The sequence below is a fragment of the Cordyceps javanica genome, chromosome 2, assembly GCF_051103115.1.
Source record: "Cordyceps javanica chromosome 2, complete sequence".
In the NCBI taxonomy this organism is placed as follows: domain Eukaryota; kingdom Fungi; phylum Ascomycota; class Sordariomycetes; order Hypocreales; family Cordycipitaceae; genus Cordyceps; species Cordyceps javanica.
Window position 1 is genome coordinate 5,387,030 of NC_139296.1, and position 15,526 is coordinate 5,402,555.

General features: G+C 53.9%; 6 protein-coding genes across 6 annotated transcripts; 3 read left to right on the forward strand and 3 right to left on the reverse strand.

Moving 5' to 3' along the window:
* Positions 1 to 1,229: 1,229 nt before the first annotated feature.
* On the forward strand, positions 1,230 to 2,944 carry V2A60_004116 (Zn(II)2Cys6 transcription factor; the record flags this gene model as incomplete). The annotated part of the gene is made up of 4 exons (XM_083255438.1): positions 1,230 to 1,309; positions 1,389 to 1,606; positions 1,696 to 2,134; positions 2,218 to 2,944. 4 exons carry the CDS (start codon positions 1,230 to 1,232, stop codon positions 2,942 to 2,944), a joined length of 1,464 nt encoding a protein of 487 aa, XP_083111564.1.
* Positions 2,945 to 7,326: 4,382 nt separating this feature from the next.
* Positions 7,327 to 8,090, forward strand: V2A60_004117 (uncharacterized protein; the record flags this gene model as incomplete). Its single annotated transcript, XM_083255439.1, has 3 exons — positions 7,327 to 7,412; positions 7,623 to 7,738; positions 7,846 to 8,090. 3 exons carry the CDS (start codon positions 7,327 to 7,329, stop codon positions 8,088 to 8,090), a joined length of 447 nt encoding a protein of 148 aa, XP_083111565.1.
* A 352-nt stretch (positions 8,091 to 8,442) lies between these two features.
* On the reverse strand, positions 8,443 to 9,447 carry V2A60_004118 (GNAT family N-acetyltransferase; the record flags this gene model as incomplete). The annotated part of the gene is made up of 1 exon (XM_083255440.1): positions 8,443 to 9,447. One exon carries the CDS (start codon positions 9,445 to 9,447, stop codon positions 8,443 to 8,445), a length of 1,005 nt encoding a protein of 334 aa, XP_083111566.1.
* Positions 9,448 to 10,098: 651 nt separating this feature from the next.
* On the forward strand, positions 10,099 to 10,604 carry V2A60_004119 (uncharacterized protein; the record flags this gene model as incomplete). Its single annotated transcript, XM_083255441.1, has 2 exons — positions 10,099 to 10,526; positions 10,580 to 10,604. 2 exons carry the CDS (start codon positions 10,099 to 10,101, stop codon positions 10,602 to 10,604), a joined length of 453 nt encoding a protein of 150 aa, XP_083111567.1.
* A 166-nt stretch (positions 10,605 to 10,770) lies between these two features.
* Positions 10,771 to 11,130, reverse strand: V2A60_004120 (YciI family protein; the record flags this gene model as incomplete). The annotated part of the gene is made up of 1 exon (XM_083255442.1): positions 10,771 to 11,130. One exon carries the CDS (start codon positions 11,128 to 11,130, stop codon positions 10,771 to 10,773), a length of 360 nt encoding a protein of 119 aa, XP_083111568.1.
* A 1,725-nt stretch (positions 11,131 to 12,855) lies between these two features.
* V2A60_004121 (heterokaryon incompatibility protein-domain-containing protein) lies at positions 12,856 to 14,119 on the reverse strand (the record flags this gene model as incomplete). Its single annotated transcript, XM_083255443.1, has 2 exons — positions 12,856 to 12,859; positions 12,918 to 14,119. 2 exons carry the CDS (start codon positions 14,117 to 14,119, stop codon positions 12,856 to 12,858), a joined length of 1,206 nt encoding a protein of 401 aa, XP_083111569.1.
* Positions 14,120 to 15,526: the final 1,407 nt, after the last annotated feature.

Below are 15,526 nucleotides of genomic sequence, written 5' to 3' on the forward strand. Positions count from 1 at the left end.
GACTGCGTAATCGTCCACAAGTAGCGGACTGGCTTACGCCAACCGCCCGTGTGATTGTCTCGGTGAGCGAGCGCTCCGGTTATCCCAGTCTGTTGGCCGACATTGGCACTCTCGGTCTCGAGTTGTAGAAAGTCTACCACCCAGAGGCAAGCCCGGCAAGAAAAGCAAAAATGATACGGGAGTATTTACGTAGAAAATCCCCCTGCTAGAATCTCCAAGCATGTAGTGCTCGGCAGTGTTACTCAGTACTCTGCTAGTCCAGGGGTTGGCGCAGCTAGCCTACCAGTATTGCACCAACACGCCTTGTCACAGAGCAAACTTTGACCAGGATCGCCAGACCTTTTAGATGTCCACTTGACAGAACACACCTCATTGGGAATAAAAGAACTAGAAATCATCTGTAGTGACCAATTTCTTCACAAGTCGATTGAACACAAATTACCAACTCCATTCGCGGGCGCTTTCTACACTTGTCATCCCTGATGGCGTAGTGGACAAGCGTGATAAATAGTCCATAGATGCCTCTCCCGAGACGTTGTTCCCTGTTGACCGTGGTCCTTGCCGTCTCTGGCTTGCGCCTCAGTTTCATCAGTACATGATGTGTTATATGAATAGCAAGCTTGAAAGTTCATGTCGGTAGCTGAATCCATCTATCGGGCAATTGTCTTGTTGCTTTCCGCAATTTTCACATGCGACGCGACATCCATCGCGCTGACAGGCCTCGTATGTTATCACCATACTTGTTCATTTCAAGCTCGGCGGATGTCGATAAGAAAGTAGAGAAATCTACGGGGCGAGTTCAACAAAGAAGAACTTTTTCTCCTTTGCAATCGCGTTGGGGGACGGGGTGTTGCACTGAGCATGCAGATCTACACGACGAGGACGGGAGGCCCGGCCCCGCGTACCAGTAGATAGATATTGGATGGGGGGGCAATTTAAACGTGATGCCGTAATGACGCAGCTCAGCTGGCCGCCTTGTGTAACTAATAAAACGACCGACCTTGCTAACATGAGAAGGAAACCCATCCTCTCGGGAACCCCCAGGCCCGCTGTCCCCCTACCAAACTTTTTTGGCTGAACCCGGTGAGCCACCCGCTGCGATAAATCGGGGCCGGTTTCGGGTAACGACTGGTAGTTCGCGCACGGTGGATGCAATAGTACACTCTAGGCTTTTTTGAAAAAAAAAAGAAACAACGATTCTCGACAAAAGCTTGCAGATGTAGTAAAACATGGCGGAATCGCTTGATGACTCTTCGGGGCGCCAGCGGCGATGGGCGCCGCGCACCCGAGCGGGCTGTCAAAACTGCCGGTAGCCATCAACCTCCTCCGTCCGCAACGCTTTGGGTCTATTTCGAACATGGCTGACCTGGTCTTTCGGTTGTTATTAGCGCTCGCCATGTCAAGTGCGACGAGGCGCGCCCCGCGTGCAGGAAGTGCGTCGTCGGGGGCCGCTCGTGTCGCTACGCGCACCCGCCGCGCGCCGAGTATCGTCAACTGGCGCCCAAGAAGAAGACGACGACGACGACGACAGAAACAACGGCGGCATTGGCACCGCTGCGCCAGTCCGAGCCTCCGCATTGGGATCTGATGCAAGCTGTCCGTTATTGTAAGTTTTTTCTTTCTTCGCTCACACCTCTCAAAACGCCCAGCAAATCTTACTGACCACACAAACTACGCCCCCTTGCGCCGCGCCAGACCTGACCGTCATCAGACCAGCCCTCGCCGTCGAGTTTGGGCCGCAGAACGCGATCCGGCTCGACGGTCTCTGGCGCATCTCGGACATCTTCATCTCCAAGGTGCTGGGGTCGCAGATCATCGAGTCGTGCAAGAGCCGGGACCGGCTGCTGCACCCGGGCGAGGACCCGGCCTTCCGCGGCGTCTGGGCCACCTACCTGCGGTACATGCTGGCCACGCTGACGGCCACCAACGCCCTCGTCGGCGTCCGGTGGCGCCCCGGCGCGCGGCACCCGTTCTACCAGCTCCTCTCGCTGCTCTTCCTCGACTTCCAGGTGCCCGGGAACCTGTGGCGGCTGCACATGAAGGGCTTCCTCGCCTACGTGGACCAGTGTTTTGGCGGCATCGCGTTTGTAGCGGATCGGCCGGTGCCCACGGTGGACTTTACCCTGATACTGATGTGAGTCGAGGGTTTCGGACGGGGTGCCAGGCGAAAGTGACCGTGTCCGGGACAAGTTTGCTCAACTAATTCTTGTTTTTTAGAAGAGTCATCACGGCCAACACAACCTCCCCGGCCAGACAGCAGGTGCTGGGCTATGACCATTACACCGACGATCAGCTGCGGAAAGTACTCAAGTTCGACACGTCTACCGATATTCCGTGTCCTATAGAGCTGATTGTGATTATCGTTCTGGTCACGCGGCTGCGTGTTCGAGCCGCCGCCGCTGCCGATGCACCCGCGCATGGCACCACCACCACCACCACCAGCCTACAGCTCGCCGTGGGGGACATTTTCCGGAGGATAGACGAGTTCGATCTGGACGCGTGGCTGGAGGAGAAGCAGTTTGCCGAAATGGCGATTGCGCCCGCCGTCGGGGAAATCTTTTACCTGGCCGTGCGGCTCTACGCCATCCTGACGCTCCCCAGCGAAGCCGTCGCGGCCGCACACCCCGACGACGGGCAAGAGAGCACCGAGGAGCTGCGCTTCCTGTACCGGCGAAAGCTGTCGGACCGGCTGAGGGAAACGATCCCGCAGGTGGTGTACTACCCGGGGCTCCGGTGGCCCATCATCGTGGCCGGCGTCGCCGCCGGGGCTGACGACGGCGACGCTCTGTGGGACCGGCAGTTTGTGGAGGAGCAAATGTACAGGATGTGGAAGCACCCGCTCACGAATGCGACCGTATTCGTCGGCCTGCAAAAGCTACGCTCGTTCTGGGAGTCGGGCGGGACGGATTGGGAAGAATGCTTTGACGAGCCATGTGCATTCTAGCAGCCGGCAGCTGGGAGTGAATGAGAAACATGGGCCGGGGACATTTTGTACTTTTCACCCCATTACATACCTTGGATGCCTTAATAGCCCATCTCATTCCATTACATACCCTGATGTCCTGCTAGCCCTGCACTTCCACCACCATCGTCATGACTCAATATCATACATGGCGGTACAATGCTTAATTTCCCACTGTACTGCCCAGAAGCTCGAGGCATTGAATGGGGAAAGAACCTGCGCAACTTTCTATAAAAAGATGTCAAAGCATACCCAGTTTTGCCAACTCGACTGAGCACCGTCTGTTGCCGCCAGCCGCTCGAAAGGCCGGTGATCTTCCTTCACCAATCACGCATGTTTCGCTACTCTGCACCACACTGATGCAGATGATGCCACACGACTCGCTCTCCAGGATTCGGTGATGCCAGATTCGGCCCAAAGTCGCGGAAACATCGCATTCGCGGAAGCGATATCATATCCATTAGTCTATACGCGTGCAAGTCGGCGCTCGCCAAGCTTGCCCTTGGCAATTGCTCAACGTAGAAGGGGAAGGCAAAAGATGTAAGAAGTGGTTGCTTTTCCTCTTCCTTTGGTTCTGGAATGCTTGGCAAAAGCAGACTGTAGATGCTTGTCCAGACCGTAAAGGGCGCTTAGCTCTCGGTTGCAAAGGTGTCCTCTTCGGCGTCGCCTTTCAAGATGGGCGAGGAGGCTTCGTGCTACTGGGGGAGCCTCTCCACTGGAGAATCTTCTCGGATATTGCGTCCCAGGGGAGCTTTTGCTGCGCTTGCGGCATTACAGCCAGTTCCCGTTGGTCTTGACATTTGGATACTCGCCTGTCTCGAGGTTGTCTGCGAGAGAAGCCTCTTGCCGTCGTCAGACGTTTGTGGCAGAAGGGACACATGATGCTGCCGCGCCTATGATGGCTCACTTTTAGGGATTGGGGCGAGTATGCCTCTCATTTCGGCACGTTCAATCTCTAGGAAGAGGAAGAAATACCCCTCCCTCGCTCCAGAGCGATTCAACAAGAGCAATTGGTACGCCGAGTGGCGCCGGCGGTAGCGCCATTTAGGCAGCCGAGACGAGACACTCACCATGATCAGATTGTCGTTATTCTGAAGACTTCGTTCGTAGTTGCCGCAGTATTAATGGGTAGAGTACTCGTTTTTCTCCCAGTCTCCGTCGTTGGGGTAGGTTTCGTAGCGGCAGCGGCACATATACGGTTTGTGGTCCATGTGCTGCTCCATGGCGTGGTTGCTGATAGGCCATCAGACAGAGGCCTGCCATTCGTAGTATTCGTCATGTCTGCATGTGTCTTTCTATGCTTGCCATGTCCGTATGTCCGTTTGTATCTGTACGCGTGTGTACGTGGTCTGTATGTATCTGTGCCTGTCTAGGAGGGAAACTGAAATGCGGATGTCAATAGATGGACAATCCGAGATTTTTGCCGGGTCTTGGCAGGGAAAAATAGATGGCATAGCAGAGAATATTGCCCAGCGTCGAGGGGGGCAAGTTTCGTGAATCGCACATGCAGCTTGGCCTGCTTAGCTAATGATGCAGTCCCCGTCCTCGTATGCTGGATGTCACATCAGGCCTCTCGGGAAGAAAGAAGGCAATATCCTATACTAATACATGTATTGCTCATCCTGGTTATGGCAGCATAAGAGAAAGGATTCAAAGAGCCTACGCGAACCCATCCCACGGAAGCGGTGGCTAGTAGACCCCACAGACAAGTGCTACTATTACTCAAAACAAAAAACTCGAAATATTTGGTTGGACATTGAGGGTTGGAGGTAGTCTATCTTAACTTCAAATGTGTGGCCTTGTTTAAATACACAACTAGCTATTTTCCGGGTTCCCTGGAAATGGAGAAAAGAGCTTACTTTGATCTCCTTCATCAAGATCCCCTCCGGAATCTTACAGATTTTTGCCAACCACGATTTGATCGCAATGCGTTTTCTCGGCAACTAGTGTAAAAAGATATAAAAAAAAATCCGATCTGTTCGTCGTTCTGATTCCTTTTTTATAGTGTAGAGCTAATGAGTCAAATTGAATTATCATCCCAGCAAGTAAGTGTGTGATGTTGATGTTGGTTCATGACCAGTTGGCTACCCTAGAGGACAACTAGGGACAACCAGTGTGGGCCCAACATGTGCGCAAGTAAAACTGTATGCTAACTATAGGTGTGAGTAGTCAAGTAGTATCCGTAGTTTCAACTTGTGAATCATGTCTCTGCACTAGCGGGGCCAGAACAGATGTTGATTTTCGAGTGCAGAGCTGTTGCTTCAGCAATGGGACTAATCATCACAACAGAGGTAGTCTTTGTTTGGACAGGAATTGATCAAACAGCACACAATTTCGGATTACAGCCGGGGCATTACAGGCAGACTCGGCGCACTTCAGTTCAGCTTTCGCAGTGGCAATGTAGATCGAAATACGGATGTTGGTCTGTATTGACAGTTTTCCCACAACACTGCGTCTGATTACAAAGCCGCCGACGAGGATACCTGGATACCAACTATATGAATACAGGAAAAGACGACGCACACAGTGTATGGACATGTTGCCAAGGACGGATTAATGGGCGGAGCAGCGGGCAAGCAGGTAAGCATATGGAGCGAATGGAGCGTGGCTCGGTCGCAGAGGCAGACCAAGACGCAAGTGAGCAGTAAAAGTCTGAGGTGGCTGGTAGCACTACAACAGCCGTCGAAGCACTGTGCGGCGCCGGCATTTCTGCCCTGTTGGACCAGATTTTTTTTAACTTTGGGCAATTGAGTCGCGAGGGCGTTCGTGTTTAGGAGTGACGAAACAGTGACGAGCCGAATCCACAGTTGGAGCTTGCACCCCCGCTCATGCAGGAAAAAGCTGGTTGCAGTGGACGGCGGCGGCGTGTCAGCAAAAGCAGGGCGATGGAGCAGATCGGCCTAGGGTGGAAGGGGCCCAGGGTGTCGGGGCGGATGATCGAGAGGCTGGCTGCTCCTTCGTCTTGTTCTTTGATGTCTCTGGCGTTGTTCTCTACATACTGGACGGAGTAGTGAATAGTACGGTACGGGTGTGCGAGGGTACGAGTTGGGCAGAGGAGGTGGCGCGGGCGAGGCTGGCCGCCGAGGGAGATGTCCTCTGGTGTGGTGGATTGGGACTTGTGTGTGTGTGAAATGTCTGTGATGTGACGAGAATCGAGGACGGCTGGATGTAAAGGAGACGGATAGGACGACAGAGAAGAGGGGAAGGAGGAGGAAGAAGAAGAAGAGGGGAGGCCGAGGAAGAAGAAAAGGAGGCTGGTGGAGGGAGGAGGGTGGATGGAGAGGAACGTGGGTGTGGCTGAGGCAGTGGCGCTGTGGTGGTTATGTATGCCGGGCCGTCAGTGAGATGGGGAGGGTTGGCAGTTGGCAATTGGCAGTTGGCAGAGGTGTGCCAACTGGCAACAAAGAGAGGCCTACGGGACCAGTCAAAGAGAAAGAAAAGGAAACACATCTATGATGATGGCTGAAAAAAAAGAAAAGGAAAAAAAACCATGGCTGATATGCTACCGTTTTGAGAGACATCAAGAGCGCCTTTTTGCCTTTTTTGCCTTTTCTTTTTTTCCTCAACCCAACAGTACCTGTACTGGTACTCCGTACGGAGTAAGTACATAGCACCAGGCTGAGAGGACCGACTGGCGTGCAGAGAGGAAATGGAGAGCGAGGGACAGGGGGGTTGCCTTGCCAGCTGCAAGGCATTGGCGTTTGCGCCACCCCCCCCTCTCCCCATTCCCAAACCCCTCAAAACACATACTAGCAACACACCTCGAGCAAACAGAGTCTTCCTCTAGCCTCTAAGCACAACATGCTCGCGGCACTAACATGATGAGCAACAGAAGCCCATAATAAACTGTTAGAGCACCCACATACCTCCCGCATTACCGGGCTCCCTTTCTCTCCACGCCCCCAGCTTTTGGCTTGTCCTGCTTTTACCGACGCTGTTGTCTGGGGGCTTTGGCCTGGCTCTGACCTGGCTCTGGCTTGTTCTGGCCTGCTCTGGCCCTGCTCCAGCCTGCTCCAGCCAGACTGCCAGAACAGCCAGACAGCTAGACAGCCAGAACGGCCAGACGGCCAGACACTCCAAAGGCTGCCCTTCTGGCGCCGCCTGCTTGCTCGCCCACCCTCCCGCCGTTCCTCTCCTCTCTCTTCCCTCTCTCTTTTTGTTTCCCTTCTTCTTCTTCTTTCTTCTCCCATACATCATCCCCCTTCTCCTTGACTGCCGTTGCATTGCGTGGCTTCATTGCTGTCTGCTGCGTCGTGGTTTGTCGGCATATCTCCTCTGCACCTTGCTGCCCACGGAGCTCCCCTTCGTTTTATTCTCTCACCCGCTTATACGCTCACGCGCCAAACAAACCCCCCAAAGTCACCATGTCTACTCGCAAGAGAAAGCAAGAAGACGAGGAGGACGAGCTCGTGTCTCTCCCCGAGGAATCTGACGGTGAAGAGGAACCAGAGTAAGTTTTTTTTGTTGCCGAATTCCGCCACGTCCTGTCGCAATGGCTCAGTCACGAGGCAGCGCGACTTGGCCTCGTGCGTAAGCAGCTGTTTGCGCCCTGCCGCCAAGTCGCCCAGCTCGAGCCAACCAATTGGCGCGCGCAATTTATCGCCAGAACTCGGTGGCCCATCACCAAGTCACATGGCTCTTGAATGCTGATGCTCGATAGATACATCTCTTCCGAGGACGGCGAAGACTACGATGACGAGGAGGAGGAGGAGGACGGCCAGGATGGCGAGGCCGAAGGTGAAGACGGCGAAGACGAGGAAGCCAACGGTCAAGATGGTAAGTTTATTCTCGCACACAATGCTCACGCACGGATTGCCAAGCCGTTGGCAACGCTGGCGCATACGGGCCGCATCCTCATCATACACCCGCTAACACGTTCCCAGACGACGCGCCGCCTGTAAAGAAGCGCAAGACGGCTCCTACTGGCGACGAGGAGGCCGAAGAGGAGGAAGAGCCCGAGGCCGAGGAGGAGGCCGAAGACGGCGACGACGGTGATGGGGAAGCCGACGATGCCAAGGCTACCAACGGCAACGCCGACAAGGCCGCCGTCAAGGACGTCGATGCGCCCGCCGCCGACAAGGAAGAGACGGAAGCCGTCGCTGCCGATGGCGATGGCGACGAAGAGTAAAGGGTGTAGATTTCGTCTTGAATCTCCGTCTTGAATAAAATAATCAATGTACTCGCCCTCTTTCTACACCAATCTCAGCCCGTGGTGCATAAATTCCTCATCGTGGCCGTACCATTGTTGCGACGACTACAAAGAGCAACCTGGTTAGACGCCGTCTCGAATATTCGTTCCGAATAATAAACAGTCTCGAGGCCGTCGCCCGTTTTCTATACCAATCCCAACCTACCGTGCCTAAAAGTAGTTACCTCATCATTAGCTCTCCGCCATGTTGGTCGCCGTCGCCAACCCCTTCTCCCATCGCGGCTACAAAGATACACCAGCCCCCCCCCTCTCCCTCCCTCACTCGGCCCACCTACACAACCATCAACTTCCACATGTACCCAAACGGCAGCAAGCCCAGCCGCTGCGCCACGGCCTGCGACGCCGTGTTCTCCTTGGACGTGCTGTAGAACAGGGTCATCTCCGTCGTTATCTCCGTCGTCATCTCCGTCGTCGTCGTCGTCGTCGTGTCGGGAGGATACGTCGCCGCCCACGCCGCCACGGTCCGCGGCGCAAGCCGCCTCCCTCGCCAGTCGGCGCGCGTCCACACGCCCGCCTCGACAGCGTGCGCGTTGCGCGCCGACGTGTGGCACACGCTCACGACCTCGCCGCCGGCTTCTTCGTGCACGGCCATGGCCCACGGCGCGGTGGCTGTGCCCGCGGCCTCGACGAGCGCCGCCCACTCGGCCTCGCGCCAGGTCTCCGGCCTGGGCAGCCGCGCGACCAGCGCCCTGTCTTCGACCCGCGCGGACGTGACGATGCGCACGCCCGGAGGCAGGATGCCGTATGCGTCTGCGTTACTGCCGCCGCCGCCGCCGCCGCCACCACCGGCCCGCATCGACGCCGGCACGATCCACGTCGGACCCCCGGCGACGGCGTGGCCCGGTAGGCCCAGCGCGTCCTGCAGGTGTACCAGGCAGGCCGGCGGCGCCGCAACGGCCAGCCCGTGGCCGCCGCCGCCGCCGACGCCTCCGCTCCGTGCGTGCAGGCGGAAGCGCGCCAGCCCGGCGACTGCGTCCGCGGCGCGCGCCACGATGCTGTCCGGGTCGGCGTCGCGCTGCGCCGTCAGCGGCCGGCTGAGCGCCGTGATGACGCCCCGCGAGGACCACGCCAGGAGGGCGTGCAGCGAGGACGGCTCCCGCAGGATGTGGTGCGAGGGGAGCGGCTGCTGCGGCTGCGGCTGTTGCGACGAGGACGACGAGGACGACAAAGGCGAGGACGACGACGGGGAAGATGGAGGCTCCGGCTCGAGACCAAAGATGGCGTCGGCTTCCAGAGTGAGCAACCGCACGTGCTCTTGGTCCTGCGTGTTCGCCATGGGACAGGGTTAGCTTTTCGATTGGCCCCCCCCTGGCCCTTGGTAATATTCAAGAATAGTCTGTTGAGTTGGAATAGATTGTGTGGGTAATATCTGAATAGGTACCCCGCGGGGAAGAAGAACAGAAAGGCGTCATGTCATTGCTTCTATATAGGTAGGATAGAATCAATCCAGTAGACAATAGGTTTCAGCAGCTACCGTGACGACTTTTTCTTCCTCACTTGATTTTAGAGGGGGAAACACTTGACATTCTTTAAAGTAATACCATCTTGTCATGCCGAGTCGGGGATTCCGATTACATTACATTTTCGCCAGACCACCACCCGTTCTTGTTGGGCAGCAGGACTAGTTTAGGTCGTAAGCGTCTCTTTGCCATGACGCATTCGTTCGCTTTGCCTCGGGTCTAGTCACCCCCCCTTCTGCGACCTTTTCAGTTGCCCTTTTTTGACCTTTTTTTTTCCTGCCAAGGAGAGTAGTGCTTTCAATTTAATTACGTATATATCGAAAAGTATCGAAAAGAGAAAAATCTTCACCTTCCTCTACAGGAATAGAAGAACAAGAGACGAACGGCTTTCAAGAAACAGCAAAATAAAAATAAAAAATAAAACGAACAATAGATGAAGTAAATTACAAAGAAAAAAAACTTGCATCATGACCGCCGTCACCACAGTCAAGACCCTCGACCATCTCGTCCTCACCTGCGCCGACGTCGCCGCCACCGTCTCCTTTTACACCACGCACCTCGGCATGCGCGCCTCCGAGTTTGTCTCCCCCAAGGACGGCGACGGCAAAGGCAAAGGTGGCCCGGTGCCGCGCAGGGCGCTGCACTTTGGCCCGCACAAGATCAATCTCCACCAGCGCGGCGCCGAGTTCGAGCCCAAGGCCCGCGCCGCGCTGCCGGGCACCGCCGACCTCTGCTTTGAGCTGGACGACGCTGTCCGGCTCGAGGACGTGCGGCGGAGACTGATGGAAGCAGGCGACGTGACGTTTGACGAGGACGGCGAGATTGTCTACCGGACGGGCGCGAGGGGACGGATGAGGAGCTTGTATATCCGCGATCCGGACGGCAATTTGATAGAGTGAGTTTTTCTTTTCCTCGCTTCGCTCGAGAAAGGGCTGCTAACGAAGCTAGGCTGTCGAAATACGACGCAGAGTAGAACAAGAGTGTATTTAATATATAACATACTACTGCATCCATTTCATCCTTGTCTTCCTCACTCACTCCCCAACACGGCACGGCATTGAGTGATTCCAATAATGTATTCGCATATATCCCATGTCCACATCGCCTTTCCAATTTCAAGAAAAGACCAACAGCCGCGTCTAGTTGTCGCGCAGCTCCCGGACCGTCACCTCGCCCTTGCCAAACGGAATCTTCTTGGCCCAGCCCAGCGCCGCCTCGGCGTCGGCGGCCTGCACGATCCAGAAGCCCGAAACGTGCGCCTCGCTCTCCACGTCAAACGGGCCCTGCACCGCGGCGGCGGGGGCGGCGGCGTCGCCGTCAAACGTCACCCGGTAGCCGTCGGCCGTGGGCTTGAAGCCGCCCGCGTCCACAAAGGCGCCGGCCGCCGTCAGCTCCGCGTTGTACTTGGCCATGCGCTCGTAAATGTCGGCAGGCGGCGCGTGCCCGGCGAGGCCTTCGGTCATGGGGGTGGCCTTGACGAGGAAGATGAAGCGCGGCATTGTGTGTGTGTGTGTATAGTTGTATAGTATGACGATGCTGAAAACGTGCAACTTGGTTTATCTTTGAATGGAGAATTGATCGAAAACTGATTGATCAATGATGAAACTAGAGGAGATCATCTGCAGAGACTGGCCTCTTATATAGCGCAGAGTTATCGAGCTGAACTCGATGTTCGTGGCGTCTGCCTAGACCGAGTTCGCCCATTCACGCTCTCGCTAGCCCCCGGCTGCTGATCCATGCTGCTGACGATGCCATCAGGGTGAAAAATGTCAGACTCGACGACGCCCGTAAGCGCGTGATGCTCACGAAACTGCAACGCAGATACCTTGTCTCTCTATTTCTCTCATTCGCGCACTCCCTGGCTCGGCGCACAGCGCAGCTCGCGGTCGCACACGCACGGGATACTACGTCGCAACACATGCCATAGCCGGTAATAAGATGAATCGCAATGGTCCAGTCATGCATCACAAGACGGATGCAGAATGCTTTCGCAAAGCATGCTGCACGCTAGCTGGGGATGAGGCGAGGGTTGTCGGTGGACTCATCTCTAATGCATAGCTGGGCCATGACACGCTCTACTCGATGTTGCTCTACTACAAAACGCTGCTCTTCACACCATTGTAGCATTTCGGTAATTCAGCTCGGGTAGCTGATTTAGGAAGAAAATCAGAAATGATCCACACCACCTGTTCACCAAGAGTCTTCAGCATTCGATCCAGAGCGGAGACGATAAAATCTTCTGCCTCAGCTCATGACTAGGTCAACATGTGCCGTCCAGTCTGCATGCTTATGAAAACGATGCTACTTTCGGCGAACTTGTAGAAGATGAAGAATATCGTTATTTAGGATGTCTTTGCACCTGCCAGCTGACATAGCTATTCAGTGAATAACAAACTTCTGAATGGATAATTTTCCCTCATCAATGAGCACTGACACCTCGTCGTTCAGAAACCCCAGTATGGTGCATGATCCAACATGGATATAACCATTGTCTTTTTTCCTCAATATGATTGGAGCGTTGCTGCCACACAAAAGGCAAATAATGTCTCCAGGCTCAGTGCCAACAGGGCAAATACCGAGAAAGCCTTGTTCAGTCTCAAACAAGCGGAGGTGGCGTATAATCTTTGCGAGTGCTTCGAGTAACTCTTCAGAAAAAAGGTTACTCCCTCCATCTGCAAGCACAAAAATACTCTCTATCGAGCTAATGATATCCTCTCTGGTCTTGGGTAGTCCTACAAGCTCGGACTCATCTACCAGGCTGTCACAGAGCCAACCAGCCAGCTGCTCCACATCGACATCTACCATCATCGCGAACATATCCTTCAACAAGAATAGTCCATTGACGATAAGGGATTGGTTAGTCTCAGTCTCCCCTGCAAGAACAATATTTGCTAAACCGTGACTTAGATATGTGAGCCACTTAAGACCGAATTCAAGGAGCTCAAGATTGAACGGAGAAGTGAAATCTTCTTTAACCACTCTCATGAAAGCCTGCAGAGGCGGAATACCCGTCGGGTATCGCGGCCACTTCTGTACAAAGTTCTTGAAAAATTTGCCAAAGATTGCTGTAATGTGCCTAGGGTTTGGACCCAAACGTATCATAATGTTCGAAATTCGCTGAACTTCGGCCCCATGAGTAGTAAGCTGTGTTTCTGTGATTTGAATGTCATGATCAACGCCTTTCAGAGCATCCCGGACCGCGCACCAGCTTTCTTGGCTCAACCCTACCTCTGAGTACCTCATCAGCGGTAGATTCGGAGCCCATGTAGGGAAATTTTCTTTGTACCTGAAAACGCCGGTGCCCGCCTCTCGGAGGAACTCAAGACGACTTATGTCGTGACCGCCGAGCTCCTGGTCGGCGGAGATTTTGGCGGCCCATGAGCGCGCATAATCCACGAATGGCTTGCATGCTGGCGTTTCATCACTGTAACTCGGAGTTACTCCCAAGCCACTCAAACTTGACAGCGCGTACACGCGATCTTTGGGATCTGTGGCATTGAGGGGCATGTGAGCGCCCATCAAGAGTCGGACTCGCTTGGGGTTAAACTCCAACAGCTTTGGTGGAAGTTGGCTCAATGCTTCTTTAGCGTCGGCTAAGGAATCAATCTTGAGCATTACCAAGCGAACGACGTTGCTCCAGGGCAGTTTTTCCTGACAGATAGACTTCCACTCTTTCTCTTTGATACTGTGCGGCCGGGGAAGCTTGCCAAGTTGGTGGATAGATACCATAATTTGTGCTGCACGCGCAACTTTTCCGAAACTTGTGAAGTAATCGCAACAGCAGAAAAACGTTCTCCGCGAAAGAACGGATTCCTGAACGACCCAGGCGCGAGACCAGTATGCTGCATCGAGTAGACGAGGCCAAGAGTTCACGATTATATCCCCGATGTATTCAGGCCCAAAATCAGGGATGGAAAGGCTGAAAATCTCAAATAGTTTTCCCAAGTGCTCAAGCCACTGGGGCTTGGAAATGTTTGTCGGTGAAATTATCTCATCCTGCGGCCACAGGTCCCCAAAGTGCATGCTTATCTTCTCCAAGGAGAATAGGGCGAAGCCTAGTTCGCCTTCATCTGTACCCAGCCATGCGAAAACCGGATCGGCGTGATAGTAAATGTATCCCATGAGTTGTATTTGTCGAATCTTCTCCTCTGCGTCTTTTTGATTGATACACAGCGCATCTATCCAGATGCGAAATGGGGGCGAGCCTCTTTCCTTGTGTGCAATCTCCCAGTAACCCCCGAGCTTCTGAAGAGCTGCGGCAAGATTGACCGTGACGGAGACCTCTTGACCATTGACAAGAATCGTTTCCTTCACGCTCTGATCGCCCCAGACGTACGAAAGGGCTCCGTATAGCGGCTCATCCCGGAGGGAGACAGTTTCCAGCTGACACGAGATTGTGCCATCTGAGGCATTTTCGACCGAAGCGAGACGGATCTCGAAATTATCAGGATTAAGAGGACTGTAGAATGACATGGCCGAGGACGCCATTCTGTGTATACAGTGGTAGCTAGGCACAAAACGAGTTTGGTGGATCGACTCGGGAAAACGCGCCGTTTCAAATCCTATAGGTAATGATTGATTCTTCAACTTCAGAAAACATCTATCCAGTCGATACACTGCGTTTATTGGGCTGATATATCTCACGATTGGGCATAAAGCCTCGACATGCATCATGTGATGCATTTACGTCATGGTACTTGAGAATGACAGCCTGACAAGACTTTCGAGACAAGGATGCAAGAAGGCGTCTGCGAATGTAAAGTGCGGGGTAAATATGACTTCACTATGCGTACCCAGAGCTGGTCCAGAGCACTCGAATCTGGCGCTCATTAGCAGCATTTTGTCGAGTGACAGCCGTACTCGACATGTGGCGATGGGGCTTATGAAAACGTTCTGTCGAGCAACACGTCAGGATGTAACAGACTACTTGCCTAGACCATCAACGCCGATGTCATCATTCTCAGAAAAGCTAAATGACACTCTTATGGGTATTGCCAATCGTAAATCTGGCAAGCAGGATGGCGCGCAACCTACAAAACCAATGGACTGATGGTGGTATCACGAGGGTGGGGGAGGACATTCTCCAAAGATTGATATGAGATGAAAACTTTAATAAATTTGAAATTGGAGTATTCTGCTTCCGCGGGAACCTTCTCACGGACGGCTAATCGCGTGGCAGCACCCGACCTGGCTGAGGTTTGCTCTGGTGTGTCGTGCGAACCACTTTCAGCCGAGCGAACCAAGCATCTTGGCAAGCCACCCCGCCTTGGATCAGTGATCAGAGTTGTTTTTTTGTTCTTCATTCCATGTTTTACCCCCTCAAGGGCACCTCCAGTAGCATCGAAGCCCGTGTCTCCTATCGGTGTGAAGTATAAAGATCTATGAGCCTAAGCCTTAGCAAAGGCGGTTGAATTATAGCAGTAGAATAACGAGCAGTACCTCTACAGCAAAATGGGTTTGTATTTGGAACCTGGTGTATGTATGATTAGTAAGTTGTAGTGAGCGCTTGATAACGCTGTATCATATGTTATGGCCTCTACTGTATCTTTTGATCAACGTCGGCGTGTATACCGAGTAAGCCCTTGATACTGATTTCGGCTATCCGAGATCTAAGCTCTGATCGAAGCACTTCCCATATACGGCTAGGAGATCTCGGAACCATTTATTCTTGGGTTTCGACAGGTGTTGCCGAGCGCCATCCCTCTGCCCGCTCTTTGGGATGTAATCAGATGATGAGCTGGTAGCAGCCCCATGTTGTGTACTGCTGAATAACTGGCTGCAAATAAAATCCAGTTTATCAGGCGCATGATCTCATATTTATCTGCTTTCGAGTGATGTTTCCAGAAACGTGATTCGTGGGGCGCCGGTGACGCCGTCGTGGAGTGTCTTGAAAAG